Source organism: Raphanus sativus, chromosome 7, assembly GCF_000801105.2.
Source record: "Raphanus sativus cultivar WK10039 chromosome 7, ASM80110v3, whole genome shotgun sequence".
NCBI lineage: Eukaryota > Viridiplantae > Streptophyta > Magnoliopsida > Brassicales > Brassicaceae > Raphanus > Raphanus sativus.
Genome location: NC_079517.1, coordinates 20,513,026 through 20,538,233, shown reverse-complemented (window position 1 = coordinate 20,538,233; position 25,208 = coordinate 20,513,026). Strand labels below are relative to the sequence as shown.

Here is a 25,208-nt window from a genome sequence, read left to right as displayed (position 1 = left end):
ATGCGTGTAGGTCTCATTTTCCTGATCTAGTGTCCATAATAAGAAGAATTTCAGTCAAGATTAGGTTCAAGTTAAATGGAGTTAAGTCTACCCAGTATAACCTTGACTGGCCGAGAACTTCTGGAGAATCAAGTGAGTTATGTCAGGGTGTTCCAGGTACACATGGTGTCTTTCGTCACTGATAAGGTCATTCACACCATCCCTTGTGTTCCATCGTCAGATCTTCACCTGAAGTGGCCGCTCCTTTTGGAGGGCAGGGGATTCAATTTCTCCAACCCAAAATTTTCCGAAGTATCTCGAATTTTTCTGCTTTTTGACCTGAGACTCAATAATTAAAACAGAAAATAAGCGAAACAAAAACAAAACCAAGTTACATTTACACTTAACAGTGGGTTGCCTCCCACCAAGCGCTTAGTTTATGTCACTAGCTTGACTTGGTGATAGGGATCAGTCGGGATTGAGCATGAGGGCTTTTTTCCAAAACAAGCTCCACAATCAGACATGTCCAGCTTCAGAACTCTGCTCAACAATCCTTTCACAGCAACTTCTCCTTTCTGTTTTGGCTCACTTGTGAGAATAACTCTAACTTTAGAGAAAAGTTTATATGTACCATTGCACTTTACCTCATACCCAATGAATTTCTCATCACACAAGTGAGGTGTCAAAGTCATAGTAGGATCGCCCATGATCCTTTTCTTTTGGACTTTTACATTCACCTTTACATTCTCACTGAGTTTATTGGTATAAGTGTGAGGATCTCCATCCAGGATTTTCTTGATCTCACTGTTTTTACCAACCTCTTTTTGGAACAACTTTCAGTCTTTCTCCACTGACCACTGAAGAGGCGTGTAGTGTGGGAATTCTGGTGGGGAGAGCCTTGTAGAAAAACTTCTTGTTAATGTTGGAGAAGGAGACTCTCTTATTAGGCATATCAATGATTGTTCTCACTGTAGCCATAAATGGCCTTCCAAAGATCAAAGCATCTCATAATCCCTTCTCATCTCAACAACCTGAAATTTGGTATGGAGAATACAATCCCCTACTTTGACATGAAGGTTGCGAATGCTGCCATAAGAAACTATTGCGGAAGAGTTTGCAAAAGTCAAAGTCACCAAAGAAGGCTCAACATCAACAATGCCCAGCTCTTCTACAATTGCTTTTTAAATAAGATTCACACTAGACCTGGAGTCACAAAGAGTTTCCTTGAATTCCACTCCAGCAATGGAACATAGAAAATTAAACTTTCCACGGTCATCAAACTGAGGTAATACCTTCAGTAATGGGGTCAATGCTTCAGTAAAGAGAGTACCTTAATTTCCTCTTGGGTTTCTCTGTAATTTTCGAAGAACATATGCAATGGCCGAGTCGCCCACGCATGTTCAAATGAGATATTTTGAGGAAGCCTTTTCACCATCTTCCTGAACCCAGCCAGCTGCTCTGCACTAATTGAATCCATCAGATGTCTAGGTGTAATCGGATAGGTAACCTTAGGAACATAGACTTGCACTGGTGGTGTCTTAGTAGGTTCGATAGGAATAATCACTTCAGAACTAGCATGCTGCTCTGTTCTCTCTTCTACGCCTAAAGAACTCTCATCAAACAGTTGCTCTGATTCCTTTCCCTCAGCTTTCTCACATTTCAGTTCTGTTGCATTACAGTGCTGAGTCATTCGATTCATCACACTCTTTCCCAGAAGTGTTTCTTGCTGCCTCTTAACATTTGAGCAGTTTGAGCAATCTGAACATAAATCCTCTTTATGTGGTTTCTCACAGTATCATATTTTGTATTCAGCTCGGTGAATATGTTGTATATCCTGGTGTTGATGTCTGTGGTAACCTGTTTCCGTGCCTTGACCTGAACCTGCTGGCTCTAAAGCATCTGTTGCATCATAATGTTGAGGTTTTTCAGCTCATCTTGCGGACCACTTGCGGGAGCTGGAACAGTTTGCTGGTTGCTCTGTGACTGTTGCTGGTTCTGATTTTGATAATGAGCCACGAACCGGTTATGTGCCTGACTGAAAACAAAGTTCTTACCCTGAAAATTCTGCAGGAAACCTTGCTGATTTTTCTGAACATATCCTTTTCCATTGATGTAGTTTTTCTCTTGCTGATCGTTCCCTTTCTTTTCAGCCTCGGGAGCAATTCTTGATTGTTTTGAGTATGCTCAGCCGTAGCTTTCTCCATGATGATGATTTTCCCTTGGTTGTTTTCAGTAGCTGATCAACCTTGGCTGTCAGCTCATCTATGTTCTGGGTGTCGACACTGTTGACCTTTTTGGAGCGATCTCTCCTGATTATTATTGGCTGAGTTAACAGCCATGTTCTCAATCAGCTCAAATGCTCCATTAGTGGTCTGAGTCATGAAGTCTCCATTGCTCGCAGAGTTTAGAGCATTCCGGTATTCCCAATTTACTTCATCATAGAAAATGCCCAAGAGGTAATCATCATCAAATCCATGATGAAAGAATTCTCTGTGGTAATCATTAAAACGCTCCCATGCGTCGTAAAAATTCTCATCAGTTAGCTGTCTGAAAGAGGTGATCTTGTTCCTCAATGCTGTAGTTTTAGCCTTTGTGTAGAAGTGACTTAGAAACGATGATCGGACCTGTTCCCACGAAGTTAGAGAGCCAATGTGGAGATATTTCAGCCAACATGCATCATTTCCATCAAAAGTAAATAACATGCACTTAATGTAGTAAGGTGGTACCCCATTCGCGGGCGTAAAACTGCAAACATTTTGAAGCTCTCAATGTGCTCCATTGGGATCTTTGTCGGGAGAGAAGTGAACAGTTTCCTCTGCACTAGAGCAATCAGATCAGGCTTGATCTCAAAGTCTTGCCTCACACAGGGTGGAGGAACAATGGCTGAGCGCGTAGTAGGGAAGTTACGCATAAGATTTCTCTGCCCAATTGGAACAGCTTGCTTCTGCTGTTCATGCTGTTACTGCGAAGCGAGTAGAACAGTTTGTTGTGCAGATGCTTGCTGAGCTTGGATGGTCTAATTCATTAGCTTCATTTCTGTTGCATCAGTTACATTGGTGCAGCAAGATCATCCTGATGGACGTGATCACCCATGGTGGTGTCGGTCGATCTTGGCTGTTGACTGTTCTGTCTTTCTAACTTGCCTAGCTCCGATTGATAAGTGATCTCACTCAGATTATCCTAAGAAGTAAATTACTCTCTCAAATAAGAAGATCAATTGTAATACTTAGGGAACAAATCCACATATAGCTAGGACACACAATAAATCCTAAAAGCAGTGATTACGCTAGGTCGAATATGATTAATGAAAATAAGCAGACGTGAACAAGTAATTGTTCAGATGATTTGATTGGGGTTTAAGACAAAATAATAAAGAGTTAAGCTTAGGGTTTCTATTCAGGAAATTATGATTATAGAGAGATACTAAGCATGCATGTATGATATATGAGAACTCAACAAAATAGTCGATCAACTTCCGTATTTTAAGATTATCTATTGTCTAGATCTTCAAAACTCAATTTCTGTTTGTTGGTTTGAAGAAAGTGTGATCGATGATTTTATAGGAATATCGATCGATACACCTTTCGTCGCGTCGATCGATTAGCGTCGATCGATTAGTTGATAGGACTATCGATTGATACGCTTATAGACAAACTTTAAGATCGGGTTGAATAATGTCCACTAGACTTCCTAGATCAATTTTCGCATGTTTCTAACAATATTATCAGGGTTCTTATTATCAGGGTTCTTGTTAGCTACTTTAGAACACAAGCATTAAACACAATTCTCAAGATGACTATCTCTAGAAACTTAGAAAATCTATAGTTTAGGCTAATCCATCATATCCTATTTGAACCCTAAACCTAACAAGGTGAATTACTCATACATAGCAAAGTAAAACATAGCAATATGTAAATAAAATTGCATAGATAAATAGATAGAAATCTTGAGTTCTAAGACAATCTCTGAAGGAGTTTTACGCTTCTCTCCAACTCTAAACCTAAAACCTTTTGCTGTGAATAATTAGAAGTATGAAAGCGTGTGTTGCCTAATACAATGGCATAACACATAAATATTAGGTTAAAACTCGTCAGGGGCATTCTTGTAATTTGGTGAAATCTTGGACTTCAAGTCGGTTGTGACCAAAGTGGGTTTCTGCGCGCTCACCATCAATTGATAGCACGAGGTGTGCATCGATCAATTATAATCTCTTTATGTCGACCACTTGTGTTGGTTGATGGTCAACTCGGGTGAAATCTCTAAAATACTCTGAAATTCTCCAAAATCTCCATTTTACTCCAAATGACTCCTGAATCTGTAAACATAATAAATAGACTCGAAACATAATAATTATATCTTTAAAAACTTATATACCACGGTTGAAAGTGGGTAAGTTCCATGGTATATCAACTCCCTAAGACTTACCCTTTAGCTTGTCCTCAAGCAAAACAATCGGTAGTCTCTCTGAAAGAGGTTTGAAAACAACAGGGACTCACAAAATTTAAAAAAACATAATCTAATTTTTTTACAAATAAGTCCTAACCACATAAGCAAATTATCCCATATCCTAGTATGGCAACCAAATTCATCTAGCCAGCAACTTAGCAAATCACATCTGACAATCCTCTTTACTAACCTCATTTCTTACATAAATAAAAGTGCAGGCTTTACCTTGGGAATATTGGTTAACAGACAATTTTATTTTTACTCAAGCAAGTTTCTGAATACACATGTAGTCTTCTCTAATCACTTTCTTCTCTATTTTCTCTCTTCTTTGAATCTTTATTAGTTTCAATTTCAATTAATGTCGATGCTGATATAGTCCATCTTGTTCATCTTATTGACTTGTTTACTTTTGTAGCTCTATCTTTGACAAAATGCAGCGAATAATGGGGTCATAGGAGACACTCATACCCCTCATTTCCACAGTGTGTGATTGTTGGGGTCAAAAACGGTCACAACAAAATTAACTTTCGAAAATATTCCTCGAAAAAGATAATTCTCGTAAAAATTGCTTAAACTAATTTTTACGATAAAATTCTTGAATAGATTTGTCCGCAGCGTCGAAACAAACTCCAATGGTTCGTGTTGACGACGAAGTTAGTATCAAAACATTCGATAAAAATATACGTCTTAAGAATTTCTACGTTTTCAAGGAAAACTTATACGAAAAACTTGCGGAAAAATCTTGCTTTAAAAACAAGATTTCTTAAATCAACGATTTAAGAAAATCAACAATTTCTTAAATCAACGATTTCTTTAATCTGCGATTTCTTAAATCTACGATTTCTTAAATCTACGATTTCTTAAAAATCGTCTCCTTAAAAAAGGTTCCGCGACTAAACAAAGTTCTTGTTAAAACACGATCAACGGAGATAACAAAAGATCGTTAAACCACGAGGATGCGGCTTGGCAATCGCGGAACAACCAAGGGGTCATAGCGACCGAGCTCACCAGACCCGTCTCGGCGAGGACTTCGATTTGATATCTTGATCGTTTTCTGGGTCCTCACGGTTTGAGAGAACGGCCTCTTTGAAGTTCTAAGGCAGATTCCTTAAAATCTTGTTTTAAGACAACGATTCTTTAAAACAACAATTTCCTAATCAACAATTTAAGAAATCAACGATTTCTTAAAAAACAACGATTTCTTAATCAACGACTTAAGAAATCAACGATTTGAGAAATCAACGATTTAAGAAAGTAACGATTTCTTAAAGTCAAACGGAACTTTGTTATCAAAGGACCAAACCTCCGCAAACAAGCATCCTAAGAGAATCGTAACTTTGCGATAGGTTCAAACACTTGGATAACGGAACTCAGACCACGGCATAAACCCGATCGCGATGGCAATCGGGTCACGAACGAGAGCTAGGTTGCTATAGCGAACGAGAGCCTCGGGTACGGCTCGTCGCTATAGCGACCGAGCTCCGTATAGAGCTCGGTCGCTATAGCGACCGAGCTGCGGATAGATCTCGGTCGCTATAGCGACCGAGCTGCGGACAAAGTTCGGCCGCTATAGCGATCGAGCGTTCGTGTATCGATCATTCTCTGAAACGTCCGAAGTCTTCCGAAACGACGATACGACATAAAACTATGCATTCTCGACTATCCGTATAGCCGTTCTCCGCAACTCACGACTATCCATTTCTTGATCTCTCGATCAAATGGAATTGTCCGTTTGGTTTACGATAAAACCGCGAAAACTTAACCTTATCGGAGAAATCGTAAAAACATCTCAAATCAAAAATACGGCCCAAAGGGGTCCTAAACTTGATTCGAGGCCCACTTACGATTTCTTAAAAACCAATAAACCTTATGACGGTTTATGCTTGGAGGATAAGCATCAGTTTCCGCGGAAAAAATGGAAACTTTCCGCAGATAATCATAAAGATCGGAAAAAATGGAATATTCCCATTTTTCGACTATGACGGCTTAAGGGCAAAACGGGAAAGCGTAAACCGACCTTGGAGGGAGTATATAAGGAGTTCAAGGCGAGAGGCATAGAGGATGACTTTTTCCAGAGCAACTTAGCACTTAGAGCATTTTAGGCAACTTTCCGTTTTTTGTTTTCGAGCTGCGACTCAATTAGGTTTAGCCACCTTCGGGTATTTGAACTAGGATCTCGCCGACAGCTCTCGTAGCCGAAGCACGTTATCATGTTGTTTTACGCTCATACGCAGATTTGGAATAAAATCCTTCTTGCTCTTTTTACGATTTTTATTTTATTTTCCGTTATTGTCGTGTTCTGATTGCTTGACGTGTAGTTTCTCAGAAATCCGGGACCTCTGGGAAATTAGGGTTTTCCTACTTTCCTAAAATATACGAAATATTGACTTTGCGAATTTCGGTTCCCACAGTGATCATTCATTTCAGAATAATGGGGTCATAGGAGACACTTCTACCTCTCAGCCTCATCCAGGAAATCATTTTAATCTTTTATATCTTAAGATGCCGAAGAGAGAGAGAGAAGGGAACCAGAAACACACAGACTTTTACCTTTCATACTTGTAGGAGGATTCATGTCCATTGTATACCAAACCCCAAGACAAGCAATTAAGTCAAATTAGGTTGGAGGTCAGATTTGGTTCCTTCAAACAATCTCTGCACGTGTGAACATATTTGACAGGTTGATCCACTTTAGTATCTTTAGTACTTTCTGCAATCAGTAAATAAGAATAGTCCATTCAAGTAAAAATTGAAAAGTTCATTGTCCACTTCTTGACTCAATAAAAACTTTTTGAAAACATTTTAATAAGAATCATGAATAAAATAAATATCAGTAAACCTCGTCCATACTTAAATTACAATGTCCCTAGTGTAAATCTAGTCAGAGTTATGGTGAGAAATAAATCATAAGTACTAAGTTGGATAAGTAAGAACAATATACTTGACCGGAATGCATGTCAATCGACGGGTAGCTATATCCGTCGATCATGGTCGTTATATGTCGATCGATGTCGACATGGTCGTATTGGTTGATGCTCTGGTAATCGTCTTGTCATTTTTTTGACCTGCAATAAAATAAAAACGAAAAATACCAATATAGAATTAAAATGAAATAAATTACCTAATAGTGGGTTGCCTTCCACTCAGCGCTTTGTTATAGTCATTTACCTTGACTCTAGTGGAAGATTGGCTAGTATGGTGAAAATCAGCTACTTTTGGGGAAACAAGTGTCCACATTATCTCTGCTCATCTTGAACCATGTAGCAATGAAGCTTCTTGTGGCGTCATCTCCTCTGGTCCATTTCTCATTCATTCTTTGTTGTTGCATTTGTGATGATTTGTAGCCTCTCTCCTAGATTCTCGATGCTGAACTGATGCCTTCCAAGCTTGTTATAAGCATAATATGATATATCAGACCAAATGGATAAAATAGATAAAATAGATCTTATATACTATATCTAATTCAATTGCAATATATCAGACCAAATGGATAAAATAGATCTTATATACTATATCTAATTCAATTGCAATATGTTTTATCTATGAGATAGAATAAATTTTTATGATTCGATCAGCACAATCTTAGAAGCCATTGTTATCATATAAAATAAAAATAGCAAAGAGTAAATGTTCAAAACGGAACGAAAAAGGTGCTGGCCAGATTGAAAAGGAAATAAAAAGCCAAAAAGAGAGGAAAAAGAGATCTCCTTTTTATAAAAAAAAAGAACAAAAAAAACTTGTGGCTGAAAGCCCTCAAGACTAGTGATGTGGCGCACTGGGCGAATCAAAAGGTTGTACAAACTTGCAAGATCCCAGCTAAACTGTAATCTTTTCTCTTCCATACACAAAAGAGAAAATAAATAAACAAATCAAAAAGAAAAAAGGAAACTCAGACAACCACCGAAACACAAAGACAAGACAGTCATTTCTCTCTCTCTCTCTCTCTCTCTCTCTCTCTCTCTCTCTCTCTCTCTCTCTCTCTCTCTCTCTCTCTCTCTCTCTCTATCTCTCTCTCTCTCGCTGTCTTCTCAGAAGTTTACGCTTTTTCTTTTAGTTCTCGGAGAACAAGAAGAAGATTGATGTCTGATCCGGCGATTAAGCTATTTGGGAACACGATTCCTTTACCTGAGCTTGTTGGTGGTGATTCTTCTTCTAGCTATACCGGACATCAACACCAGAATCCTGTTCGGTTATCAGATTCGTGTACCGGAGATGATGAAGAGATGGGTGACTCCGGTTTAGCAGGAGAAGGTGGAGGAGATGATGGTGGGTTTCACGGTAGAGACAGCGAGAGTGAAAAGGTAAGGTCTTTTTGGATTCTTGGATCCATTCTCACGAATACCCATGACAGATTTGTTGGTGTTAGATTAAACAGATCAATCGATTTTGTTGTTTCTCTGTTGCTTCTGTCTTCGGTTTGATCTTTTCTTGTTTCTTTACGAGTAAAAAACATTGTTACATGTTAGGATACTGATGTGACTATTATGTGTTGATTCAGGATGAGAAAGATAATCAGTGTGGGGAAGAGTCAATGAGGGATGAATCTAGTAACTAAATTTGCCTAAGGATCGAATGTGTGATATGCAAAACTTGTTAATAAAACAGTTTCTTCGTTTTATTAAACTCTTAACTTCTTGAGATCATCTTACATTATAGATCTCTATATATAGGGTCTTAGCTTAACCTATTACAATGTGATCTAGAAACTTAACATAAATCTAAATCAAGTTTTTCCTTTTTAGTTATTCAAACTTCCTTTTATGAATAACTTGTTTCCTAAGCTATCTTTGAAGCTTATCCAACATTTTCCCTTCTAAGCTTCAAGCCATCTTTGCTTAAGTCTTGAACTTGAATCAGCTCCCTCATCTCTTTGAACTTGATTCTTGCTAAAGCTTTAGTTAGGATGTCCGCTTTCTGCTTTTCTCCAGGAACATGTTCCACATCAATCTCGTCTTGCTCCACTCGTTCGCGAATGAAATGGAACCTCTTGTGAATGTGCTTGCTTCTTCGGTGAAACACGGGATTCTTGGCTAATGAGATAGCTGACTTGTTGTCCACTCGTATCATCGTCTTCTTCATCTCTTTTCCTGTAATCTCACTTATCAAATCTTGTATCCAGACCGCCTGCTTTGCTGCTTCCGTTGCCGCCATATACTCTGCTTCACACGAGCTTAAAGACACTGTGTCTTGCTTCTGCGAGCACCAAGTGATTGGCGTTTCTCCTAGACAAAACAAGTGACCTGTCGTACTTCTTCCATCGTCCGGATCCGTGTTGTGACTCCTGTCACTATATCCCACGAGATTCATTGATCCACCTTGCTCGTAAGATAATCCGTACCCGACTGTTCCCTTTAAGTACCTTAGCACTTGCTTCAGTGCGTTGCCGTGAGATGTTCTTGGTGAGTGCATATATCTACTCAAGATGCCCACTGCGTAACTCATATCTGGTCTTGAGTGCATAAGATATCTGAGGCAGCCAATTCTCCTTCGATAAAGTGTAGCATCTATCTCAGGTTCGTCGAGGCCTTTTGAGAGTTGCAGACCGAACTCCATCGGTATATATGTCGAGTTGCAGTCGTCCATTGCAGCTTCCTCCAATACTCTCCTCGCATACGCTTCTTGATTGATCATGATGTACTTTGAGCTTTGTCTTACTTCCAATCCGAGGTAGTATGTTAGAAGACCCAAATCAGACATCTCAAAGTTCTTTGACATGTTCTTTTTAAACTCTGAGATTTCTTTTGCAGAGTCTCCGGTAATGAACAAGTCGTCAACGTAGATAGCCACGATAAGAAGCTTTCCTTTATCATCCTTTCGATAGACCGAATTTTCTTTAGAACACCTCTTGAAGCCGAGTTGCTTCAAAGTTCGATCAAGCTTTATGTTCCAAGCTCGTGGAGCTTGTTTCAATCCATACAAGGCCTTGGAGAGTTTGAAAACCTTATGCTCTTCTCCCTTCTTTTCAAACCCTTCAGGCTGTGATACATAAACTTCTTCGTGTAACTCACCATGTAAGAATGCTGTCTTGACGTCTAGATGGTGAATCTCCCACTTGTTCGCAGCAGCTAACCCAATCAGGAATCTTATGGTCTCTAATCGAGCCACTGGTGCAAACACTTCATCAAAGTCGATACCATGTTCTTGTACGTAACTTTTAGCTACGAGTCTCGCTTTGAACTTGTTGATAGATCCATCAGCGTTTCTTTTGATCTTAAAGATCCACTTGAGACCGATGATCTTTGCTCCAGCTAGCTTGTCTATTAGCGTCCATGTCTTGTTTATGTTGATAGAATGGATCTCGTCTTCACATGCCTTCGTCCATCTTTTATCTCCCTTTGCTTCTTGGAAACTATTTGGCTCATCATTGATATCATGAAGTAACAGCTCACATTCTATCTCAGCAAGTAAAATGTAGTCATCTAGGTAACTAGGTTTACTTGTTTGACGAGTTGAGCGTCGTACTTCCTGTGTCGAGCTTTGATCAACTTCTTCTTCTTCGTTTTGTGTTACATCTGATTGTGCGTGTGTAACGCCTGTTTCCACTTCTCGCTGCTCTGTTTCTGCATCTGCGGTTTCTCCTTGTTGTGTGCTGGCTGTAAACGGACCATTCCCTTCATTTACAGTCAATCCCCACGTCATACGGAACATACCAGAGTCGTCTTGTCCTTCCTTAGTAGCTCCCTTCCAATTCCAACAAGTCTTCTCGTCGAAAATTACGTCCCGACTTACGACTATCTTTTTGAAGGTAGGATTATAAAGTCGATAAGCTTTCGTGCCTGGTTCGATTCCGAGATGAACAAGAGCTTGAGAACGATCATCACGTTTCCTTAGATGAACTGAATCTACTTTCGCGTGAGCAACACATCCAAAAACTCTTATGTGACCTACGTTAGGCTTTCCTCCCTTCAAGCTTTCGTATGGAGTTTTATTCTTCAATGCTCTAGTAGGAACACGATTGATCACATATGTTGCGTGTCGCACCGCTTCTCCCCACATGTAGTTCGGTACCTTCATAGCTTTCATCATGCTTCGAGTCATCTCCATTAAAGTACGGTTCTTTCTCTCCACAACTCCATTCTGTTGTGGAGTATATGGTGCTGTTAAATGGCGTTTGATGCCATGTTTGTTGCAGAAGTCTTGGAAATCCTTTGACGTGAACTCTCCTCCTCTGTCCGTACGGAGTGTTCCGATTGTCTTGTTTGCTTCCCTCTCAACAAGGGCTTTAAAACTCTTGAATCTATCAAAGGCTTCACTCTTTTCTCTCAACAAAATAGACCACATATATCTCGTACAATCATCAACTATGACGAAGATATAGTTGTTGTGACCTTGTGTTGCCGGTGATATGGGACCGCACAGATCCGCGTGTAACAGCTCGAGAGCAACCGAAGATCTGTATGCAGTTGCTGCAGGAAAGCTGTGACGCGTCTGCTTCCCGACCAAACACGAGTCACACAGCTGTTTCTCTTCATGTATTTCAGGTAAGCCACGAACCATATCATGTGTTGCCATGGCCCTTATTGTCTTAAAGCTTATATGACCAAGGCGTGCGTGCCATCTCCATGGTTCCTCCTTTATCTTTGCGAGTAGACAAGTAGGTTTACCGACTTTGAGTGATATCTTATATAGACGATTAGAAGCTCTCTGAACTTTCACCAAAAGTCTACCGCTTGGATCTCTCAAGGTGAGGTAATCCTCTTTCATCCTTATGTCACACCCTTGTTCAGTTGCTTGACCCAGACTTAGTATGTTACTTTTCAAGTTCGGTATGTAGTATATGTCGGTTAGGAGCTTCTGTTCCCTTGTCTTGGCTTCAAAGAGGATAGATCCTTTGCCGTTTATATCTACATACGAGCCATCTCCGAACTTGACTTTTCCTTTGATGTTCTCGTTGAGCTCTGAGAAGTAAGATCTTTCACCAGTCATGTGATTGCTCGCACCGTTGTCTAGATACCATATACCATCTTCTTTCTTGCTTGGCTCTAGTGAATTCGGTAAGACTTTTTCTTCGTTGAGATACACAACTTGATGCATGTATAACGCAGCTTCTGCTACCTCTGTCTCTGTCTTGTTGAGCTCTTGTTTCTCTTCTTTCTTCTCAGGACACACGGATTTGAAGTGTCCCTTCTTCTTACAATTGAAGCATGTGATCTGGGAGTAGTCTTTCTTCTCTTTGTTCCCCTCGCCAGTGTTGCTTCTTCCTCGTCCTCTACCTCTGTTTCCTTGACCATGACCACGATATGATCATCTTCCTCTGCCTCTCGAGTTCTGATTGTTTGATGTTTCAGTACTTGATAACAACAGATTGTTTTGTTGATCATATGCAGTTTTGCCTTTGACTCGTTCTTCATATGCTTTGAGTCTTCCAATAATATCTTCAAACGAGGTTTTGTTTAGATCAAGCATCTGCTCTATTGATGCCGTCATGTGAATGAATTTCATTGGTAGACTGTTGAGAAGTTTCTTCACGAGCTTTGGTTGATCAATGCTCTGTCCCAACGAGGACGCTTTTGATGCAAGCTCTGTTAACTTGCTCGTGAAGTTATCTATACTGTCCGAGTCTTCCATACTTAATCGATCGAATTCATTCATCAGCGTTAGTAGACGAGATTCTTTAACGCGTTCAACACCAAGGTTTCTGGTTTTAATGGCTTCCCATATAACTTTAGGGGAGTCATCTTCTCCGCCTTGTAAAACCATCGCTTCAGGTATTGAACCAAATAGAAGTCCCGTTGCGAGGTCGTTTCTTTCTTCGTCGTCAGTGCCTGGATCTACTGCACCCCAAACTTTGTGAACCTTTAACATAATCTTCATCCTCTTTGCCCAAACAGTGTAGTTCGTCGTATTGAGCATCGGACAGATTACAACACTTGGAAAGTCTTCTCTTCTTCCTAGTGGCTTCATCTCTGTTAAAGCTTTTGTATCAGCCATGGATACAGCTTCTCGATTTCACAATCACACAAAAACCTAAGCTCTGATACCAAATAAAGTTGCCTAAGGATCGAATGTGTGATATGCAAAACTTGTTAATAAAACAGTTTCTTCGTTTTATTAAACTCTTAACTTCTTGAGATCATCTTACATTATAGATCTCTATATATAGGGTCTTAGCTTAACCTATTACAATGTGATCTAGAAACTTAACATAAATCTAAATCAAGTTTTTCCTTTTTAGTTATTCAAACTTCCTTTTATGAATAACTTGTTTCCTAAGCTATCTTTGAAGCTTATCCAACAATAATGTTACTATGGCATCGAGTATTACTGAGAAAACTGAAACAACAAAGACGGATGAAGAGTCGTCACAGAACAACGAGACTTGCTCTCACGAAGGGAAGCTAAAGAAACCCGACAAGATTCTGCCTTGCCCTCGATGCAACAGCATGGAGACCAAGTTCTGTTACTACAACAACTACAACGTTAACCAGCCTCGCCATTTCTGCAAGAAATGTCAGAGATATTGGAAAGCTGGTGGAACTATGAGGAACGTTCCTGTTGGTGCAGGGAGACGCAAGAACAAGAGCTTGGCTTCTCATTATAATCGTCATGTAAGCATAACAACTCCGGAAGATATGCAGAAGGCAGCGGCAAGAACCGATCCTAATCTCCTAACTTTTGGCTCTGATTCAGTCCTTTGTGAATCCATGGCTTCAGGATTGAATCTTGCTGAAAAGTCAATGCTGAATGCACAAATTGGATTGCAAGAAGAACCCAATGAAGGTTCGAACCCGTCAAACAAGGAGACTGTAGCGATCAGCCCGTTACCAAAAGTTCCATGCTTTGCTGGACCACCACCACCACCACCAACTTGGCCCTACGCTTGGAACGGTGTTTTAGTGGACGGTATTACAGTTTTACCATCCGGCAGCTTACTGGAGCTTCCCGGGGGTGTCACCAGAGAAGTTGAACAGCTTCACATGGATGCCACAACCCACTTCACCACCTGGTGGGTCTTGTCCAAATTCTCCAACACTTGGTAAACATTCACGAGACGAGAGCATTACTGAACCAGAAACCAAGTCACTTGGCAGAGAGACAACAAGCAAATTCGGGAGATGCCTTTGGGTTCCCAAGACGTTGAGGATCGATGATCCAGAGGAAGCTGCTAAAAGTTCGATATGGGAAACACTAGGGATCAAGAAGGACGAAAAGGCAGACACTTTCAGGGCTTTTAGGTCATCACACCAAGTAAAAAGTAGTCTTTCTAATGGAAAACTTCCCGGAAGACGACCGGAACCGCAAGCTAATCCGGCTGCTCTTTCTAGGTCACGAACTTCCATGAAAGCTCATAGAAAGAAGATGAAACTAAGCAGATGATTTGATTTTTTTTGGGTTCAGTCTTGTGTCCCAAGAAAAGCAGGTGACTCCTTTTGTAAATATAATGGTTGACATAGTGAGAGAGTAGTTTTTGGATTGCAGAGTGAGTTTGTTTGTACCATCTAATGGAAAACCCCCAAACTGTAGTTGAATAAAATTTTATTTATGATCTCCAAATATTTGCCAGTTTCCATTAAAAGGCCATTTAAAATGTAGTTTATGCCTACCGGTCATATGACTCCTCTGTTCACAGGTGAATCAAACATTTTAAAATCTAGTCCATGTTTAAAGGAACATCGATTTCTAAATAATACTAGTAGTCATTTTCTCCCAAATATTTTGATATCTACATTAATGATGATATCAAATTTTAACAGTCTTGTTTGTCAAATTATTAGTATAACTAGGTGTTTTGCCCGCACTTGCGGGCTTAATAATTTTTACTAATAGTAATGATTATATATATTATGGTTTAAATATCATGACAACTTATTTTTTATATTTTTAATCATTTTAGTTTTCTTAATTTTTATTCGGGTCTACTTCTTCTTAACAGAAATGAATACTATAAAACTATGAGACCATAATTACATATCAATTTCACACAATAGAATAAAGTAAGAATGTGAAATTACGGTCTCTTTTAATCTACTTTGTATTTTGAACCAGAAATATGTATTAAATTACCAAAAAAACTAAAACACACAAAATGAGAACAAAATAAATAAAAAATAAAGTTCAATGATAATTTGGAAGAAAAACTTTTTTAAAACAAACTGAGATAATGACAAAATTTTATTGGTTTACAATAAGATAATTTTTTGTCCATATAATTAAAATTAAAATAAATACATATATAATACTTAATTAAATATATTATAAATATAAATTAGATATTATCGTTAAATTTATTTATTGATTTTGAGATAATAATAAATTATCAGATAAATCACTAAAATAATTTCAAGATGATACTGATAAATTATCAAATAAATTACTAAAATCATTTACGGAGAATTTGACTAATAAGAAAAATAAGCATGACATATAAGCAAATTTACACTACGATATATTTAAGAATTATATATTTATTTTAAAACATGTTTTATGTTTTTTTTTTAACTTTTAGCTCTTTTATTAAAATATCTTTTTCAGATAAAAACACAATAATATAGGAATATATTTTTATGTTAATATATATTTTCGATTTTCAATAATTCTAACTATTGTGAATTTTAATAAATTATCTAACGAAAACTAAAATTTATTTTTATTATGTGGATAATTTTAACTTTTATTCATTAAAAGTATAAATGATATTAACCGCTTTAACTTTTAATGTGAGAGCTCCGTTGGGAAAAATAAATTCGCAAATGTGTTGTTCCAACATGTATAATCGTTTTACAATGATTTATCAATACATGTATTGCTAATTCAGAAACTATTTTGATAAGTTATTGTTTATGTTTTTAAAATTTTTGTACCGTATATCAAATTATTTATATATAAAAAATTAGTCATCAATATATATTAATATGTTCATTACTGTGTTAATATTTTTTTTTGAAAACTCTCATGTATAATAAATATTTTTAATTATGCGTTTTCTGTTTCTAATTTTTTGCGTTTTTATTAATCAATGATATTCTTTTTGGATAACAAATATATATATATATATATATATATATAAATATATATATATATATATAAGTAAATTATTTTAAATACATTAAAGATATTTTTGGATAATAACACAATATATATAGGAATTATCTTTTTATTTAAAATACATCCTTACTATATCAGTTTTAATGAATTATCCGATATTCTGATGTAATAAGTTTTATACTCGTTTCTGTTTTTGGGTAAATTTTTATTATGTTACAATTAATAATCTAATGTAGTAAATAAATTTAATTACTTATAGAAATATTTATCAAAGTTTTCTTATAGGTTGAAGTCTGTTTTTAGTTTTCATAAGCAAAGTTACATGTATAAGGTATATACGATAACTACAATAGCAATAGCTTATCATATCTAATAAAATATATTTGATAAACTATAGTTTGTTGTATAAACATTATCTGAAAACGTATGTGGAGAACCAAAAACCTGATACTTTGATTTGTTCTCGTGTATAATATCTAATACATAAAATTATATTGTTAATATGGCCCTTAAAAATTATATAGTAACATATTTTATATAATCATTCATCAAAGGTAGTATTGATATTAACCCCTCCAACTTTTAACATGAGAACTCCATTGCAAAAAATTACTTCGCAAATAATAGTATATTTGCGTGATATGATAACCATACATACAACGTAAAAGAAAAATCAAACGTGGAAATTTGTAAATATCTGAAAAAGTATTTTTAAGAAAACTGAAATGTATCGCACGGTAGGAATACGATGAAGCGAGACGTGACATCTCTGTTGACAATCATTACTTTATATGTATAAAATACAGTTCTTCCAGAAAGAAAAATATAGTTAAATTCATAGAAGAATACTAAAATTAGTATACCACATGAAATGGTGTGCAAGAAATTTCCTCTTAACTTACTTTTTATTCTTCTTTCTTATATTAAGTTTCGTCTTTCCTTATCCTTCCTAGCCTGTTCTTCCAACTGCAACTTCCTCACTTTTGCCTCTCCACCAAAAACTATGTCCACATTGACTCGTTCATCATGTACATATATAACCTTATAACACAAACTCATATCTCCCACATCTCTTCCACAACATTTACTTCATTCATTAGCTAGTCTTTTAGTTTTAAAATCTAACAAAAGTTAATGACTGCAAACCACTTATACTGTCTTATAACCATGGAAAAGAGTTCCTTGTCCCAATGCAAACACTCTTCTTCTTCTTCTTTCCCTTTGTTTGGTCTGGTGGATTTTTTCCTCATCGTTTTTTTCAGATGGTTTTCTTTCACTCAGATAATTTTGTTCAGGTTCTGTCCTCTTCTTGAACACCCGCAGTGTGTTTCCGAGAAGAAGAGCAAAGATCTCGAAGTCCAGAGTTTGATCAAACATGATGATGGTCTTTGCATAGAAGATGCAGAGATGGTGATGCAAAGCTTAGGACTTTTCACCGACCCAGAAAGAGAGGGACTTCAGAAACGTTACAGTTCAAAGGAGCTTTCGAATCTGTTTGAAGATAAAGAGCCGAGCTTGGAGGAAGTGAAGCAAGCTTTTGATGTCTTTGATGAAAACAGAGATGGCTTTCTTGATCCCATAGATCTGCAGAGAATTTTGACAATCCTTGGTTTAAAGCAAGGATCTAACCTTGAGAACTGCAGGAGAATGATCAGATCATTCGAGGGAAACAAGGATGGAAGAATTGATTTCCATGGATTTGTGAAATTCATGGAGAACAACTTCTGCTGAAATCATAGTTTCTGGAGTAAGAATCTATCAACTTCTGCACTTTTTTTTCTTTTCTTTCTTGCTTTGGTTTAAGCTTGGAGACTGTGTCTCTTAATATTGCTGTATCTTCTTGTAGAAAAACTATGCAACTTCAATATCAAAAGCTCCTATAGAGAACAAAACCAATGAGATGATGAATAATTACATAAAAAAATCTGTCAAAACAAAAAGCTTTCTATAGTGTGAACTTTGAGACACTATTAACACCTAAAATGATATAACTAGAGAACATTAAGAAAATGCTTACAATGATCAAAGCTTGTGAGGCGGCAAATGATGGGTTTAAATCATCACCAGTAATCACAACAAGAACAGTGACCATCTTGGAAATGATGGAACCGGTTGGAATCTCTGACAACTATTAACCGGTTTGAGAGCCTTGAGATAAGCTTGATTGCAGAGTGACAATCATCACATATCCTCACGTTTTTAGTCACGTACAACGGCGACTTCTCAGGGGTTTTCATCAGACCGTAAGCCACAGCTAGCTTCTCGCTATGATAAGAGAGGTTATTCTCTCTCTCTTCTTCGTCTACATCATGGTACGCTCCAGCAACATCAGACGCATACCCCAACGGCCTGATCTTTGACAAAACTTCCTTCACCTTTGCGTAAATCGGGACAATCTCGGCGTGTTGATTGTCTTCTGAAAGAAATACATGGGTTTTGTTTCGTATACCTATCCAGCTTACTCCAGGTTCCTTCTTAACACGCCTCCCCTTCATCAAAGAACGCACTCTAGCCACACCGTCCCATTCCTTGGACTTGGCATGGATATTGGACAACAATACATAGATCCCTGAATCGCTCGGATACATCTCAATGGCGTATTCCGCCACCTTCTTTCCTAAACTGTAGTTCCTGCGAACGTAGCAAGCGTTTAGCAAAGCTCTCCATGCAACAACATCCCATCCTATAGGAGCTGTTCTCATGAAATACTCTGCGTCTTCGAACAATCCAGCCTTGCTCAAAAGTCCAACAACACATGTATAATGCTGTAGATCAGGCTCAACACCAAACTGCTTCATCAAGTGGTTAAAGTAGTAATGACCTTGCTCCACAAAACCCATATGGCTACAAGCTTGCAACACGCCGATGAAAGTTATACGGTTAGGGAACTCTCCCGCAGACATCATTTCCTCAAAGGCTTCAAGCGCTTCCTTCCCTAGTCCATGATGTGAGAAGTCACATATCATCGTGTTCCAGGTAACTATGTCTCTATAACCCATGCCTGAGAAAGCTTTCCACGCATCCTCGATGCTGCCGCTTTTGGCGTACATGTTAACTAACGCATTGCCAACCATTACATGGTTCCTAAAACCAGATTTCACGACAAGGCCGTGTAGAAGATCTCCCTGTCTTAGAAGAGAAAGCTCTGCGGTTGAGTTTAACAAAAGAGCAAAGGTGAACTCGTTGGGTGGAACCTCTTTGGTTTCCATCTTTGCAAACAGATTCAGAGCCTCCTCGTAAGACTTGTTCTGGAAGTAAGCATCCATGATCGATGTGTTCAAGACGATGTTTCGAGTTTTCGTACCATTGTAAACTCTGTGAGCATAAAAAGGGTTACCACATTTTCCGTACATGTTAATGAGTGCACCTCTAACATCATCATGACAGTCGAAACCAAACCTTAACATTCGGTTATGAATCTGCCGAGACAACTGCGAATCTCTGAGACTGGAGCAAAGCTTTAAAGAAGACATGCAGGAGAAGACGTCCCACACCAAATCTTCCTCAGCCATCCTTCTCAAAACATCAAGCCCTTCTTGTAAAGCACCATACTCCAAATATCTACTAAGAGCCGAGTTAAAAGTAAGAAGATCACAAGACGGAAGATCGTCCAAAACCTTGATAGCCTCTCTTGTTCCAGAACATGAAGAGTACATGTAGAGAAGAGCGTTTCGTACATACTCATGTGACATCAAACCATGTTTAAGAAAACATGCATGGCACTGCTTACCTTCTTCAATCCTCCCAGAGCTTGAACAAGATTTAAAAACTATGGTGGCTACAAACTCATTAGGCTGCGGTTCACCAGAAAAAAACCATACTTTTGAAAAGCTTCAAAACTTGGAAATCAAACCCAGAATCTTGGTAACCTTTCATCAACGAACACCAAGAAACAACACTTCTATCAGGCATTGAATCGAACATCTTGTGTGCACGAACAGTTTTCCCGCATTTCATGTAGAGGTTGATCAGAGATGTGATCTGCCATGCGTCCTCAGCTCGATATGATTGGTTCCTTACGATCAAATGAGCGTGAATCGATTCACCAGTCATCAGATAACTTGATTTCGCACATACTTTTAAGTGAGCACAAAGGTGATCAACCCGTGGAAGAGCTTCTATTGGTTTGGGTAATAAAGACGTAAGCTTGTTCAACTTTACAACTCGTCGTTCCAGAGGCAAGACGGACATTGCACCAAACTTGCTCCTTATCCTTAAATCACCAAAACCCTCAAACCTGGTTGGTTTTGTCGGAGAAGAAGAAACTCCGTTTCAAATTATTTTCTTGTTTGAGTAGGGTTTTATCTTTAATATGATTAGACCGGGAATCTGATTTCCGGTATGGACTCGGTTTAGCATTGATTGAACATCATCAGCTTTCTATTCGCGTGCTCAGCTGGAATGCCGAGAAAATATATTCTTTATCTTCTTCTCTTTCTTCTCATCTGATACTATTTAGTATTTATTCGAAAGCCAGATAATTTCCAGAACCAGAAACTGAGAGCACCATTAACCCACATACCCAAAAAGGCTTCTTAAATTTTTTTCGTTGCCAAAAAGACAAAAAAATAAAAAAAAAAATTTTTTTTTGTCCAATTTAAAAAAAAAATTAAAAGATAATCAATCGTGTGCCGCTACGTGTTAGTGAGGCCCGCAAACAGTATAAGAGTTGTCTCTTGCGGAAGAGAAGAAAGGTGAAGGATTTTAAAAAATTGTGGGCTCCACCTGGACTCCACCGCCTAAGAATTGTCCTAAGAGACACTGATATTAATGCTCTAACTAGAACTGAATAGAAATATCCAAAATATTGAATGAAATCCTCAAATTCTTGAATTGTTTTTATATTTATATTTTTGGAATAACTGAACTAACCGAATCAAGAACCAAATGGATATATAAAGGTATACAAATATTAATTATGAATACATATAACGTAACTAAATATATATTTATAATTTAAAAATCTAATAAAATATCTTAAAATATTTGAAAAACTAGACTATTACAAAGTATTCGAACTACCGAAAGTATTCAAATACTTTTATCCAAAATATCCAAATTTTTGTTATCTGAACCATTCTAATTTTTTGATATTTTTATCCAAAATATCTGATACTTAACCTGAATTATCGGAAATAACTAAACCAGAACGGTAACCAAAGAACAACCAATTTTTCGGATATATTCGGGTTCCTAATTTTACTATCTGAACCAAATCTAACTGAAAACTATCAGGCGATTCAAAACCGAATCTGAACCGAAAAATAGTAAAGAAGTAAATAGATCCTCTAGCCTTCTATCCGAACTACTCGATATCCAAATTACTCGAACCAAAATGCCCAACCATACATGATACAAAGTTTTACTACATAAGTTGGTGGAAGAACAAGATATCTATAGCAACAAGAACCCTACAAAGAGGCAATTAAACCCCATACTGGGGCAACTTACAAAAATACACAAATCTACAATTACAAGAAAAAAGTAAAAAAGAACCCACCCTTATATTAGCTTACTATGCTTTTCATCTCCTGACATCTTCAAACGCCTCTGAACGAGTTTCTTGTTGTCTCCCTCGGTCCACCGAACGATAACCTCAACCTCTAGTAACATTAGAAGTACTCCTTTCCAACCCACATAACCCAAATTTTAAAACCTGATACGAAAGAACCACACATGGTCCACACCTTCTTCCGGATACGGCAGCAAAACTCTTTGATGCGCCTGTTCTACGCCCCAATAAAAGCCCTAAAAAAACACTCTAATCTCAACAGATTAGGAGAAAAAAAAGGGATGAATGGAGAGGTGATTGAGAAGGGACAATTACCATCATCATCTGCAGTGCTACAGACGATTTCTTCCTCAATTCCAAAAACGGGAACTCCCTTTAATCAAATTGTACAAGTCTGGAGATGTATATTTGATCATCGCCAACATCATAGCAAAGGTATGCAGTTTGGGTAGGATTGTAACTGAAGAACACACACCGTATTGATATGTCTTCCAGCTTGTTTCTGGTGTACAGATTAAGCCATAGGTAGTACACGCAACCAAAGATGCATAATTTCTGGTAATTTGGTGAGCTTCCAAAGAGCTTGAAGAATGATGATTTCACCAAGAGCAGTGGAGTTGGATAGTGATTTATCAGATATAACGAAACAGAAAATGAATGCTGCCAATATTGTTTCAAAGCTGATGCTTGAGGCAGAAGTGTGAGACCAGTTCAACTATATGGAGATGCTTTTTCTCTAAGATGCCATTGTGTTATAGAGTGTAAGGTCGTGAGGTGAAGTGAGAGATACCATTCAACTGAAAGTAATGTCGTGAGGCCACAATTCACTTCCATTATCCGAATATAAGCTACCAATTTTTTTGTGCAAGTAGTTTTCCACCAAGTTTTTAAATGTGATGATTTTTTTCTTTTACTTGAGATTTCTGCTTCAGAGGGAATAGCCACGTATAATTTGTGTAATGATCAATAATAACAAGATAGTATTTGTGATTTTTGATATCAGTCAAATTATCCTATGAGCAACTTTACTCTCTCAAATAAGAGGTTCAGTTGTAGTACTTCGAACATCCATAATGGTTGATTTCATTTTCATCTTCAAAAGTTCACTTTCTTCAAAATAAAGAAAAAAATAAAGCAACATTTCTCCCAATGGTTTGCTTCATTTTCTCTCTTCAAAAAAATATTCCAAATATATTTCATCCACACTAAACTATATTATATCTTCATTTTTTCATTAATTATTAATACAACCTTATAACTTTTCAAGTTAACTATTTTACCCAACTATTTTGTTTTAACAACAATCCAACACAACCATTACTTAATATAAATTAAATATTATAGATTAGTACACAAACATAAACAAATAAACAAAGAACATTAAATTTATTAGAAACATCAAATATATAATTTTCGTGCAAGTAATCAACTAAATGTTCCAAACAAAAGAAAACATACCTATTTATCTTACATTCTTCTAAAATTAGTTAAATGTTCTTTAAAGTGAATATATTCATGTTCGTCGATATTAATATCTAATTAGATGAAAATAAGAATACAAACTTCAAAATTAATTGGATGATACCAACGTATATAATTTATTTTATCAAAATAGGAATAAGTAACAGTTTAAAGACCAAGTTATAATTAAAAAAATTCATCTTAAAAAAAATGAAGCTATAAACAGTATATCTTCAAATTTGAAGCAACACTATCATTTTGAAGCAACAAATGAAGTACCATTGGAGTAATCATTCTTCAAAATGAAGCAAAAAGTAGAGAATGAAGCACCATTGGAGAAGGTCTTAGGGATCAAATACACAGGGAGCATGGACTCACAATAAACTCAATAATGTTATGATTAAGCTAGGCAAATAATTATAAAGTAAAAGCAAAGCATTTGGTTGATTGGTTGTGAGAATATAAGAGAAAATAGTTAGATCTAGGATTTAAGGCAATCAGCATTACAGTATTATAGATGCTAAGGATGTGTGAATAACCATCCTAGAACTAGAATTCTAATGCAAAGATATTCAGCTCTTGCTACGAGTCAAAATAGATGACTAAGTCCTATGCTCCTGCTCCAGCTCTCGCATATAAACAAGGATTGAATGTCGATTAATACTATTGACTAGTATCGATCAATACTTATTTAGGCAAGCGGTATCATCTTGATCGATATGTTTCACTTAATTCTTTTATCGCTTATATATTGATTAAATTATCAAATCCTATTTTTTATATTATTCTTGTTAAATTATTTGGTATATTAAAAATATATAAAATTAATATAAATGCGTTTAAAATGGAATTTAAAAAGTAATATAAATCTTTTGAATTATTAAGAAATAGATAAATTATGAATAAAGAAAAATGATATGATATTTATTTATAATTATATTATTGGATTGTGTTAAATTTTAAATAGTTTTATTATTTTTATTATTTAATTATAGGGGGTTTACTATAATTTCTGTTTTGTTTTTAAAGGAAAGAAAAAAAAATTGAAATAAGTTTTGCTTTGTTTTAAAATTTAATCATATACTTATCATAGAATTATGGTACCATATTGCCTATCTATAATCTAGTAAATATTCTGAAAAATCCTAAATATATTCGATATTTGTTTTCTAAAATAATGAACTAAAATTATAATCTATTAACTACTTGTCAATTTATTTATGATATTAATATTTTTATAATTAATACAATTTTAAACATTAATATTATTAATTTGTATATATACTTTATATTAGTTCTGAATATCCAGTACATAAATATTTAAATAAAAGACCCATTTCCATGTTTTACAATATGCTTCTCAGATTTTTTTTTCTTTTTGAGAACTGCTTCTCAGATTTCTTCTGACAGGTTGTTATTAGGATATATTATAGGATAACAAGTAATACATAAAAACCTTTAGAATAAAAAGTACTCCTTCCGTTTCATATTAAGTATCGTTTTAGAGAATTTTTTTCGTTGCAAAATAAGTGTCGTTTTAGAGTTTCAATGCAAAATTTATTAACTTTATTCTCCATTCTATTTTTCTATTGGTTGAATTGTATCGGTAATGATGTTTTTATATTGAAAATATGCAAAATTAAATTCTTTCTTAATCTGTGTGCACAAGTCTAAAACGACACTTATAATGAAACAGAGGGAGTATTAGATAACTGGTGTCATTAGAATAACATTTAATTGAGATAAGTATCATAATTGCCGACAAAAAAAATAAGACAAAAATCAAAAAGGATTATCGATAACGAAGGTTGTCGTAAGAGAATCC

The 25,208-nt window shown here is 36.6% G+C and overlaps 3 protein-coding genes, 1 long non-coding RNA gene, 1 other non-coding gene and 1 pseudogene across 6 annotated transcripts; 4 read left to right on the top strand and 2 right to left on the bottom strand.

Moving 5' to 3' along the window:
* The first annotated feature begins 2,448 nt into the window (after positions 1-2,448).
* On the top strand, positions 2,449-2,555 carry LOC130498174 (small nucleolar RNA R71). Its single transcript, XR_008937095.1, has one exon. It is a non-coding gene; the product is annotated as a small nucleolar RNA R71 (small nucleolar RNA).
* Positions 2,556-8,283: 5,728 nt separating this feature from the next.
* LOC108829215 (cyclic dof factor 2) lies at positions 8,284-10,176 on the top strand. Its single transcript, XM_018602876.2, has 2 exons — positions 8,284-8,726; positions 8,924-10,176. The coding sequence occupies exons 1-2, from the start codon at positions 8,505-8,507 to the stop codon at positions 8,978-8,980; spliced, it is 279 nt and encodes a 92-aa protein (XP_018458378.1). The 5' UTR covers positions 8,284-8,504; the 3' UTR covers positions 8,981-10,176.
* Positions 10,177-12,998: 2,822 nt separating this feature from the next.
* On the top strand, positions 12,999-14,870 carry LOC108829204 (cyclic dof factor 2-like; annotated as a pseudogene).
* Positions 14,871-17,428: 2,558 nt separating this feature from the next.
* Positions 17,429-18,306, top strand: LOC130497897 (probable calcium-binding protein CML46). The gene has a single exon (XM_056991149.1). It carries the CDS (start codon positions 17,545-17,547, stop codon positions 18,139-18,141), a length of 597 nt encoding a protein of 198 aa, XP_056847129.1. The 5' UTR covers positions 17,429-17,544; the 3' UTR covers positions 18,142-18,306.
* On the bottom strand, positions 17,484-20,825 carry LOC108829214 (pentatricopeptide repeat-containing protein At5g39680-like). The gene is given in 3 exon segments (XM_018602875.2): positions 17,484-18,287; positions 18,428-20,225; positions 20,227-20,825. Coding segments are annotated over 2 exon segments (2,130 nt in total). The 5' UTR covers positions 20,602-20,825; the 3' UTR covers positions 17,484-18,287; positions 18,428-18,470.
* A 931-nt stretch (positions 20,826-21,756) lies between these two features.
* Positions 21,757-22,861, bottom strand: LOC108829210 (uncharacterized). Of its 2 annotated transcripts, none has more exons than XR_001945926.1 (2): positions 22,238-22,861; positions 21,757-22,171 (listed from the first exon to the last, which is right to left on the bottom strand). It is a non-coding gene; the product is annotated as an uncharacterized LOC108829210 (long non-coding RNA). The 2 variants fall into 2 exon arrangements; XR_001945927.1 differs by having other exon boundaries at positions 21,757-22,158.
* Between the last annotated feature and the right edge of the window lie 2,347 nt (positions 22,862-25,208).

What these genes read in the sequence shown, in the direction of transcription:
- LOC108829215 (XM_018602876.2), top strand. Translation starts at nt 8,505, where the DNA reads ATGTCTGATCCGGCGATTAAGCTATTTGGGAACACGATTCCTTTACCT. An exon ending in GAGACAGCGAGAGTGAAAAG is followed by an intron (nt 8,727 to 8,923) that starts GTAAGGTCTTTT and finishes GTGTTGATTCAG; the next exon opens with GATGAGAAAGATAATCAGTG.
- LOC130497897 (XM_056991149.1), top strand. Translation starts at nt 17,545, where the DNA reads ATGACTGCAAACCACTTATACTGTCTTATAACCATGGAAAAGAGTTCC.